At 54.4% G+C, this 11,420-nt stretch overlaps 1 protein-coding gene and 1 non-coding gene across 5 annotated transcripts; both read right to left on the bottom strand.

Annotated features, from left to right (window-relative positions):
• Positions 1–565: 565 nt before the first annotated feature.
• RPL10 (ribosomal protein L10) lies at positions 566–3,244 on the bottom strand. Of its 4 annotated transcripts, NM_001279944.1 has the most exons (7): positions 3,225–3,242; positions 3,077–3,122; positions 2,223–2,281; positions 2,025–2,132; positions 1,677–1,815; positions 982–1,144; positions 691–902 (listed from the first exon to the last, which is right to left on the bottom strand). In NM_001279944.1, the coding sequence occupies exons 2-7, from the start codon at positions 3,097–3,099 to the stop codon at positions 750–752; spliced, it is 645 nt and encodes a 214-aa protein (NP_001266873.1). In that variant the 5' UTR covers positions 3,100–3,122; positions 3,225–3,242; the 3' UTR covers positions 691–749. The 4 variants fall into 4 exon arrangements, with proteins under 4 accessions (XP_009438122.2, NP_001266873.1, XP_009438119.2 ...); XM_009439844.5 differs by having other exon boundaries at positions 3,077–3,239; XM_009439847.5 differs by lacking the exon at positions 982–1,144 and having other exon boundaries at positions 566–902; positions 3,077–3,244.
• Positions 1,193–1,327, bottom strand: LOC112207190 (small nucleolar RNA SNORA70). Its single transcript, XR_002941646.1, has one exon. It is a non-coding gene; the product is annotated as a small nucleolar RNA SNORA70 (small nucleolar RNA).
• Positions 3,245–11,420: the final 8,176 nt, after the last annotated feature.

The raw sequence follows: 11,420 nt of genomic DNA, 5'->3' as shown, positions 1-11,420 counted from the left end.
TTTTGCTGCTCCCCCAAAAGCCAGCGCTGTTCTACAATAGTTCAGGTCAGACATCTAAGATCCCCAGGCCAAACCATGCCACACACGTGTCTGTTCCGAGGTCTTTTTGTTACAAATGACCAAAGGTTAGCCTAGACCTTTGGTCAGGTGGTGAAGGCCCTGGGAATGCAGGCTCTAGAAGGGGTGGGGGCATGGGGCCTAGGAGGTTGCTAGAGATAGGAAATGGGGCAAATCGCAGGTGACATCAGCAGTACCTGGATGACTCCCACCAAGGAGGAATGGCCAAACCAGATGGGTGAGAACAAGCCCAATGTGATGCACACCTACCCTTGCTAAATAAACGCTGCTGGTCAGCCTCTAGCCCACAAGCCCCTCTTGGTCCGCATGTGTTGTAATAAGCAACACAACTGTAGGCTGACCCCAGCCTGGGATTGCAAGGCTTTGCTGCAGCTGTGCTTCATGAAAAGCACTTCAGTGTTTTTCAACCTACTGCCTAGGACCTGGGGAGGTCCAAGTCAAGCTCCAGAGTAGACAACTGACATAAGGCCACCAGTCCCAGCCCTTTGCAGGGTTTGCTGCCTCATGAGCAGGGCTGAGTTGTCAACCTGTTTCTGAAGTGAAAGGGCAATGACCCAAAGGTTCCCAGAGGAAGTTCCTTCCCCGTCAAGAATGTAGATACAAAGACATAGGTGGACAGGAAGTAGAATTTATTGGTGAGTATTAAGAGGGGGGCAGCACATTGGAAGCCCTCATGAGTGCAGGGCCCGCCACTTGTCCAGAGGGCCACGATTGGGGATGTACTTGACCCCACAGCCATCTGGGATGAGCCGCTTTTCAGCCACCATGTCTTCAAATTCATCAGCATTGAACTTGGTGAAGCCCCACTTCTTTGAGATGTGGATCTACGGAGCAATGGAAAGAACTGAGTCAGGAGGCCTGGGGCAAAGAAAGGTGGGAGAAGGGGGCTGCAGCACTACATACCTTCTGGCGGCCAGGAAACTTGAACTTGGCCCTGCGCAGGGCCTCAATCACATGCTCCTTGTTCTGCAGCTTGGTGCGGATGGACATGATAACTTGGCCAATGTGAACCCTGGCCACAGTGCCCTGGGGCTTTCCAAAGGCACCTCGCATGCCTGTTTGGAGCCTACATTGGGGTAGTGCAAGGTCAGAAACACGAACATCCACCGGAAAGGCCTGTCTCCAAGGTCCCTTAGAGCAACCCATACAACCAACAGGCTGCGTACACTACCAAGGAAGCTGCTGTGTGCAGCCATTGCACACTGGGTCCCCATGAGGAAAGGAACTCAGTCGGCTTAATTGGCTGCGGAGCATCCCAAGAACCACTGAAAAGGCGCCACTGGGCTCCTCTGCCAGCTTCAGCTACCTGCTGGCAAGATGGTTGTCATTCAGCTAAAAGCAAGAAGAGCTACTCCCATCACCAGTGTTTCCCCTAACCTGTGGGGAAGAGCTTGCTAAGACTTACTCATGCTTTGTTTGTATCTGCAACAGTCCACAGGAAGGGGTCCTGAGTGACCACTGAAAGTCACTTGCCAGCCTGGCTTTTCTAGTAGCCATAGTGGCTGAGTCACTGGGGCCACCTCTATGCTCTGATAAAATAATGCAAGCCTAATAATGTAGAGACTCCAACTGCCTTAAAAGGCCCAGACCAAGCTCACCTGTCAGCCCCAGCACAGGACAACATCTTGTTGATGCGGATGACGTGGAAGGGGTGGAGCCGCACCCGGATATGGAAGCCATCTTTGCCACAACTTTTTACCATGTACTTATTCGCACAAATTCGGGCAGCCTCCAGGGCTAGGTAGGGAGAAGAAAAGCAGCAAAGTGAGAGAAGATAATAGAGAAACATTCACCACGACTATCTCCAGCTCGGGGGAATTGTGTTGGCTGAGTTTTGTAAGGCTCATGTTTCATCAACTCCCAATTCCAGTGCAGGTGTATGTGGGTGGGGTTGAGGGAGCACGGAGGAAGGACTGGGGGGTGACGAACAAAGAATCCTGCCTTACCTTCAGAGGACAGCTGCTCATATTCATCTGACACCATGTGGCCACAAAGCGGAAACTCATCCACTTTTGCCTTTTTCCGCCCCAGGTCAAAAATGCGAATCTTGGCATCTAAAAGGATTGGGTAAGTATGCAGGGGGTGTCACAGACGGACGCTGAGTCCGCAGAGCCAACCAGTGCAGGGGCTCTTCCACTACTTACCAGGGACACCTCGGCAGAAGCGAGACTTTGGGTACGGCTTGTTCTTACAATACCGGTAACTGCAGGGGAGTGAAAAAACACAGGTTAGGTGAGGTTCACAGAAAGCCCAACAGGCACTTTGCCCCTCAAGGAACAACCCAAACGAGGGACGGGAAAAGGGTGGGGAATGCACGTCCACTTCTAAACCGTTTCCATTCGGGGAAATAAACTACAAAGCAACAGTTGGCTGCTGCAACACAGAGAACACCCAAGACTAGAAACAACAGCCACCATCTTCCGTTACTTTGTCTTACGCTTCCTATAAACACTTTGCAACAAACTTTCCTAGTTAAAAATTCTCTCTTCAAGACACTGCGTACTACAAAATCGCCGCATTATCACTGCACAGCTCAGGTCACCCAATTTAAGACTTTCGGGCACGTGGCACTAAATCCACCTCCGAGCCGAGTGGAAATGCGTCTGGCGCCCCCTGTAGGACACAGGAGGCGGCCGCACCCGTTTTTCCCGGACTGCCCTTCACGTCCGACAACGCACGCGGCACGTCGCCCGGAAATAAGACAGAGAACGCACACAAAGGCCCCAAGAGCGTATCGAGCGCCCGAAAATGCGGTGAGCTTGCAGGACACAGGCAGAGATATGAGGGAACCGTCGCTTCCACACCGACACGGGAAAGAAGGAACAGACAGTAATATTGCTGACTAAAAAATAGCCGGGAGGTGTAAAACATAGGGTCAGTTCCCAAGACAGGGCCGCCGCACGGGGAAGGCTCCACCCCACAATTGTTTTCAGCGGCCATAGGCACTTCTTTCCCCGCCCGTTTCCCAGCAGTGAAAGTACACGGATTCAAGACTCACCAACGGGCGGGGCGGCGGCCCATGGCGACACCAGGATCTTCAGTGGCTGCAACGAAAAAGAGAGAGTCGGAACGGAAGACCAGAACAGACCTAAAAGGTGTGAGAACCAGCAACGGCACTGCAAGAGACGACAACTGCGCTTACTCACCACACCGAAAGGAAAGAGGCGCTCCTCCGCCTGCGCATGGCTTATATACGCGGTCTGTCTGCGCGCGTAAGAACCATAGAGTCCTGGCGAAGACGGGTGGACGCTCTGTCAGACGTCATGACCATAGACGCAGCCGCTCTTGGCGCTTGCGCTCGGGCGTAGCCCGGCACATGCGCAGATCAGAGAGGTGACCGGGTACCAGGGCCGCGGGTGGCCAGCTGACGAATGGGGCTTCGCCACATGGTCGCGAGAAGCCCGCTTCCGGCTGGCCATCTTGGGCGTAGAACTCTTGCCCTAGGCTTTGCCGTTAACTGTGACAGACGTATATTTCTGAGAGTGGAAAAAAGGAAAGTACCCTAGGTGGGCCTCCCGGCGACCGCGAGAGTGTCCCTGAGCTTGCACGGGTCTCGGACACGCGCTCCGTGCCTCCTTCTAGGCTAGAGGCCCCGGCGGTGAAGCGCCATACGGGGATCTGGGCCCGCGTTCCTTTGTCAACCCGGGAGGCCGGAGGGGGAGACCCATTCCCCTACCGGAGAGGCTGGACCAGGCCTTGCTGGGAGCCATGCCCCGTATCCCCGTTTCCTGGAGACCCAGGGTTCGCACATTGCCGCGGGGAAGAGGTCGAGGAGAAATCTCCACGGAGACTCACGGCCTGGGAAACCCCGGGGCATCTCTAGCCCCGCTCCGCCCACCCTGACCCGCACCGTCCCGACCAGCTGCGTCTCGGGCGCCGCCTCCCATGAGCCGCTGTCGCCTGGGCACCGCCCCACCTCGCCCTTCCCACTCCACTGTGCTCAAGAGTCCCTCCGGGTGCGTCTGGGGGTCGTGGGGAAGCAGGGCCGCCCCCACCCGCCCACGGGGCAGCATCCGGGGAGAGGTGCGCAGAGCAGGCGGGCGTCCTGGGGGAAGTGGCATCTGGAGGTATCTGTCCACCATTCTGCAGGTGGGGCGCGGTGGGGTAACAAAGTCTTCCCGTCCTTTGACAGGAAGGACGGGAGGAAATCCTGCTCGAGCGCACCTGTTTTCCAGGATGATATGTCGCTTTTATAAATGGCTGCAGGTCCCTTTGAGAAAAGCTTGGGACGATTTCTGGGGTGCACTTGCAGCAATGGTGCAAGGTCCTTCCCAGGGGAACCTAGCCTCCCTTTCCATCATGGGACTCTGGATCCCGGCGGTGACTTAGGTCTGGAAACTGGGTTCGAGGCTGTAACACCACTGGGGCAGTACAAGTCAGGAATTGCGGCGGAGTGCCGTGGCTCACGCCTGTGATCTCAGCACTTTGAGGGGCGGAGGTGGGCGGATCACTTGAGCCCAGGAATTTGAGACCTGGACAACATGGCGAAAAACCGCCTCTACAAAAATTAAAAACTAAAAATTGGCTGGGCGCAGTGGCTCACGCCTGTAATTCCAGCACTTTGGGAGGCCGAGGCGGGCGGATCATGAGATCAGCAGATCGAGACCAGCCTGGCCAACATGGTGAAACCCCGTCTCTACTAAAAATACAAAAATTAGCCGGGCATGCTGGCTGGTGCCTGTAATCCCAGCTGCTTCGGAGGCTGAGGCAGGAGAATCGCTTGAACCCGGGAGGCGGAGGTTGCAGTGAGCCGAGACCACGCCATTGCACTCCAGCCTGGGTGACAGAGCGAGACTCCGTCTCAGAAAAAAAAAAAAAAAAAAAAAAAATATATATATATATATATATATATATTTAAAAATTAGCCAGGCGTGGCGGCACACTCTAATCCCAGCTGAGGTGGGAGGATCGCTTGAGCTCAGGAGGCAGAGATGGCAGTGAGCTGAGATCACACCACTGTACTCCAGCCTGGGCAACAGAGCAAGACTGTCTCAAAAAAATTCGTGTATGGCTGGGCGCCCTGGCTCACGCCTGTAATCCGAGCGCTTTGGGAGGCCGAGGCGGGCGGATTACCTGAGGTCAGGAGTTCAAGGCCAACCTGGCCAACATGGTGAAACCCTGTCTACTAAAAATACAAAAATGAGCTGGGTGTGGTGGCACACACCTGTAATACTAGCTACTTGGGAGGCTGAGGCAGGAGAATTGCTTGAGCCCGGAAGACAGAGGTTGCAGTGAGCCGAGATCATGCCACTGCACTCCAGCCTAGTCTACAGAGAGAAACTATCTCAGAAAATAATAATAATAATAATCTGCCTACAGGGCGGGTGCAGTGGCTCACGCCTATAATCCCAGCACTTTGGGAGGCTGAGGTGGGTGGATCAATTGAGGTCAGGAGTTGGAGACCAGCCTGGCCAACAGGGTGAAACCACGTCTCTACTAAAAATATTAAAAAATTAGCTGGGCATGGTGGCGCATGCCTGTAATCTCAGCTACTCGGGAGGCTGAGGCAGGAGAATCTGGCTTGAACCTGGGAGGTGGAGGTTTGAGTGAGCCAAGATCACACCACTGCACTCCAGCCTGGGACCACAGAGCAAGACTCATCTGTCTCAGAAAAAAAAGAAAAAAGAAATTGCACCTACAGTCTCCTCACTCTCTAGTGGGCGTTAAAATGAACTTTCTGTAGCCAGTTTGGGCAGACGGAGGATACAGCCTAATCCTGGGTGCCCTAGTAGGTCGTGCAGGCTGTTCTCTGCACAAGGACATCTTCCTGGGGAGCGAGAGGGCGGAAATCCCTCCCGTGTCCTCGCCTCCAGCCGAGTACCTGCCCCGAGAGCAGAGTGCCTCTTGCTGATCCGCACATAAGCCTGCAGGGGTGGGTGGGGGCCCTGGAGCCCAGACAGGCACCAAGGAATCTTGCAGCCCTACAAGGTGAGGACGGGGGAACTGTTGGAGTTCCACCTGTTGGCTCCTCTCCCTCCTGACCTTCCCACGGGAATCCTTCCAACCGTTGGCTCAAAGAAATTGAAGTGGGTTTCTCCATTGCTACCCTCGCCATCTAGGACTCCACTGTCTTTTTTTTTTTCTGAGATGGAGTTTCGCTCTTATTGCCCAGGCTGGAGTGCAATGGCACGATCTTGGCCCACCGCAACCTCTGCCTCCCGGGTTCGAGCGATTCTCCTGCCTCAGCCTCCCGAGTAGCTGGGATCACAGGCATGTGCCACCATGCCTGGCTTATTTTGTATTTTTAGTAGAGACAGGGTTTCTCCATGTGGGTCAGGCTGGTCTCAAACTCCTGACCTCAGGTGATCTGCCCGCCTCAGCCTCCCAATGTGCTGGAATTACAGGTGTGAGCCACCACGCCCAGCTTTTTTTTTTTTTTTTAATTGAGACAGGGTCTTGCTCTGTTGCCCAGACTGGAATGCAGTGGCATGATCAACACTCACTGCAGCCTCGAACTCCTGGGCTCCAGAGATGCTCCTGCCTCAGCCTCCCAATCGGCTGGGACTACAGGCACACGTCACCATGCCTGGATAACTTTTTTTTTCTTTTGTAGAGATGGGGCCTTATTAGGTTGCCCAGACTGGTCTTGAACTGCTGGAGCCAAGTGATCCTCCTGCCTTAACCCTAACCCAAAGTGCGGGGATTACAGGCAGGAGCCAACGTGCTTGGCCAGACTCCATGGTCTCTTACCTGGACCAGGACGATGGCCCCACCCAGGCCCTCAGAACTGTGGGATGAGGTGTTTGCTTCTGGCTCACCCACGAGAAAGAAACTCCCGGAAGGAAGGGACCGTGTCTGGAGCGCTCCAACTCCAGGCCCCAGACTGCAGGTATCCCTTGCCAACAGAGCTGAGGCCAGCAGGGGAAACCATTCCTGCCGCCTGGACTAAGAATGAGATCCTCTTGAAAAAAGCAATGCTGAGAAGTGGGCTCTTCCCATCACGCCACCAGAGTCCCAGGAAGCCAGGGATGTGGGTGTCTAATGGTCCGGGACAAGATGATGGGAAACTTCACATGGAGAAGAAAATGCCCAAGAATGACTGAAACTGTCTGCAAGGTCCTGCTGAGGGAGCTGGCAGGTGCACCAGGTATGGCGAGATGCAAAGCAAGGAGCCCACTGCATTGTTCCCTGGAAGGACAAGTGCAGAGGAGACCACAGATGCCTGCGCATTTAGCGGGAGTATGGCAGTGCCATCATGGGGGAAAGGCTGTGTGACAAATGGTATGGAGGAGACTGACTGTCCCTTAGAAAATGGGAAAGGAGCCAGGCGCGGTGGCTCACGCCTGTCATCCCAGCACTTTGGGAGGCCGAGGCGGGGGGATTACTTGAGGTCAGGAGTTCAAGACCAGCCTGGCCAACATGGTGAAACCCCGTCTCTACTAAAAATGCAAAAACTAGCTGGGCGTCGTGGCTCACGCCTGTAATCCCAGCTACTCGGTAGGCTGAGGTGGGAGAATTGCTTAAACCCAGGAGGTGAATGTTGCAGTGAGCCGAGATTGTGCCACTGCACTCCAGCCTGGGTGACAGAGTGAGACTCTTTCAAAAAAAAAAAAAAAAAAAAGAACAGAACAAACATAAGAAAATGAAGCATCAGTGTTCTTGAACCCAGCAATCCTACCCCTTGATACGTCAGCAAGAGCAATTCTCCCTTCTCGCTAAGGCCACATTCCGTGCCATGGCCTTCGTGGCATGGTTTGTGGCACACCAGGAGCTGAAGCCCTGGGGTTGCATCACTCAGGGTGGGAATGATCAAATGTGTTGCATCCAAGCTCTGAAATCCTCTGCAGGAGCACAGGAGTCAACTGTATGTCTCCAGGGCCACAGACAAAGAGCTGAGAAACCCTGTTGAATGACGGAAGCAGTCAGCAGAATAGGAATGCAGCACAGGGACAGTTACGGTGGGCAAAACCATACACACAAAAAGTCCACAGGTGCAGGGCAGTGGCTCACGCCTGTCATCCAAGCACTTTGGGAGGCCGAGACGGGCAGATCGCTTGAAGCCAGAAATAGGAGACCAACCTGGGCAACAGGGTGAGACCTCGTCTCTACAAAAAAATAAAATTAGCTGGCGTGGTGGCACATGCCTGTAGTCCTAGTTACTCCAGAAGCTGAGGTGGGAGGATCACTTGAGTCTGGGACATCAAGGCTGCCGTGAGCTATGATCACACCACTGCACTCCAGCCTGGGTGACAAAGCGAGGCCCTGTCTCAGAAAACTAAAATACAATTGAACAAACACATTCCAAATGACACCACATTTTAAATGACCCCTTTGGGAGGGAGGGGAACAGGACTAGGAAACAGGGAAGAAGGAAAAAGCGAAAAGCTACAGTTCTCCCATCTAATTTTCAGCTACCTAAAAAGCTGTTAGCCCAAAAGGTGCTGGTGAGGCTGTGGTGTAAACGCTGAGGGTACAATGCGAGGGACGGACAGTATCAAAGGTAGGGTCTTTTGGGGAGGCAATTCCCTAGTGTCTCTTACAATTTTAAATGCAGGCCACACAAGGTGGGACACATCTGTAAAACCAGCACTTTGAGAGGCCAAGGAGGGAGGACTTGAGCCCAGGGGTTCAAGACCAGCCTGGGCAACACAGTGAGACCCTGTCTGTACAAAAAGAAGTTTTCTAAAAAAAGCCAGGGATGGTGGCACACACTTGTGGTCCCAGCAGCTCAGGAGGCTGAAATAGGAAGATCACTTGAGCCCAGGAGGTTGAGGCGGTGGTGAGCTGTGATCGAGCCACTCCACTCCAGCCTGAGCGAGAGACTGAGATCCTGTCTCAAAAAAAAAAAAAAAAATTTTTTTTTAATGTACATATATCTCGACCCAGCAATTCCACTTACAGGTAATTATTCTAGAGAGAGATGGATGCACGTTCAAGGCTGTGTTCATAGTAAATGCAAGGTAGAAATAATAATGCTTTAAAAGTACATCAAATGGAGGCCCGGTGCAGTGGCACATGCCTGTAATCCCAGCTACTCGGGAGGCTGAGGCAGGAGAATCACTTGAGCCCAGGAGGTGGAGGTTGTGGTGAGCTGAGATCACGCCATTGCACTCCAGCCTGGGCAACATGAGTGAAACTCTCTGTCTCAAAAAAAGAAAAAAAAAAGTTTAAAGTACATCAGGCCGGGCGCGGTGGCTCATGCCTGTAATCCCAGCACTTTGGGAGGCCGAGGCTGGTGCATCACTGAGGTCAGGAATTTGAGACCAGCCTGACCAACCCAGGTGAGAGGTGAGAGGATCCCTTCGGCCTGGGAGGCAAAGGTTGCAATGAGCCGAGATGGTGCCACTGCACTCAGCCTGGGCGACAACAGTGAGACTCTATCTCAAAAACAAAAAAGTTGAAATTATAAAAAAGCTAAAACAAACAAAACAAAATCACTACAAAACGTGTAGCATAACGGTTTTTTTTGTTTTTGTTTTTGAGACGGAGTCTCACTGTGTCACCCAGGCTGGAGTGCAGTGGTGCCATCTCGGCTTGCTGCAACCTTCACCTCCCGGGTTCAAGCGATTCTTCTGCCTCAGCCTCCCGAGTAGCTGGGACTACAGGCACACGCCACCACGCCCAGCTAATTTTTGTATTTTTAGTAGAAACGAGGTTTCACCATATTAGCCAGGCTGGTCTCGAACTCCTGACCTCGTGATCCACGCGCCTCAGCCTCCCAAAGTGCTGGGATTACAGGCGCGAGCCACCGCGTCCGGCCGCATAATGGGTCTTAACTTGGTTAATTATGTGGGTGATTGCACAGAAAAATAGTATAAATAACTTTATGCTTTTTTATACATGGGATAACTTACTTCAAGTTGTTTCAAAAACTATTTTTTTTTTTTTTTTTTTTTGAGACAGAATCTTGCTCTATCACCCAGGCTGGAGTGCCGTGGTGCGATCTCGGCTCAGTGCAACCTCTGCCTCCTGGGTTCAAGCGATTCTCCTGCCTCAGCCTCCTGAGTAGTTGGGATTATAGGCGAGGGCGCCACCACGCCCGGCTAATTTTGTATTTTTATTAGAGACAGAGTTTCACTATGTTGGTCAGGCTGGTCTCAAACTCCTGACCTCAAACGATCCACCCGCCTCGGCCTCCCAAAGTGCTGGGATCACAGGCGTGAGCCACCGCGCCCGGCCTCAAACACCTCTCAATGATTCGCTTGAGTATGTGTAAAGTGATGCACAGGCCACCCTGAAGACCTTGGTGGTTTCTATTGAAACTACACATCAAGCCGGGCGCGGCGGCCGGTGCCCGGTGCCCAGAATCCCAGCACTTTGTGAGGCTGGGGTGGATCACCTGAGCCCAGGAATCCCAGACCAACCTGGGCGAAAAAGCGAGACCCCATCTCTACAAAAAGTAAAAAATTAGCCGGACATGGTGGTGGCGTGCGCCTGTAGTCCCAGCTACACGGAAGGCTGAGGCTGGAGGTTGAAGCCCTCGCTGGGGTGGAGAGGTCAAGGCTGTAGTGAGCCCTCATCGCGCCACTGCACTCCAGACTGGGCGCAGAGTGAGACCCCGACTCAAAAAGAAAGAAAAGGAAAGAAAGAAGGAAAGAAAGGAAGAAAGAAAGAGAATTACAAATAAAGCTACACATCCACTTCTACACTTCTGCGTGGACTCGAGCGTTCAAGATGGGCGTGGCAACCCGATGACAGGAAACCCTACACGGGCGTGCTCCCAGCAGGCTCCTCCGTGAGGGCCACCAGCCACGGGAAACCACGACCTTGTCCCTCACCAGCAAAAGCTCAGCCTGCGGCTCCGCGAGCGTGGACCGTTCCGTGGCCATGAGCGGGAAGAACCACGGGCCCCCGCCAAGGGCTGGGATGGATCTCGCGGGCGGGAGGCGGAGGGTACTCGGCCCACCCCAGCGGAGGACACCGCGTGGGTCCGCTGAGATAACGCTCCGCGGTGATGGACTCCACGACTCCCGGAGCAGAGCCCTGGCTGCGCTGCACCGCGGGAGGGAGGGGCTGCGTCTACTGCGGGGCCACGAGAGGGAGGGGCCGGGGCCGGGGCGGGACAGGAACCCGCGCAAGCGCGGAAATGCCCACGGCCGCGCCCTCCCGCGCGCACCGCGGCGACACCCGGGCCGCCCTCGGAAGGCACGGACGTCGCGCCGCGCTCCCGGGGCGCTTCACTTGCGCCCACGGCCGACGCCCCGGCAGCGGCGGGCAGGTGCCACGACCTCTGGACGTTTCTCGCCCCTTCTCGGGAATGGAACGCTTAGAGAAGCGCAGGTCCACACCCAAAACACAAGGCGGCACTGTTGCATGTGCACCGGCGACTCTGCGGCCAGCGCCCTGGGTCTCGCCCCGGGAACGCCTAGGAGCCTGAGAGCGCCGCGCCACACCCGGCAGGG

The sequence above is a fragment of the Pan troglodytes genome, chromosome X (assembly GCF_028858775.2).
Source record: "Pan troglodytes isolate AG18354 chromosome X, NHGRI_mPanTro3-v2.0_pri, whole genome shotgun sequence".
NCBI lineage: Eukaryota > Metazoa > Chordata > Mammalia > Primates > Hominidae > Pan > Pan troglodytes.
This window is presented reverse-complemented; position numbering and strand designations above follow the sequence as displayed.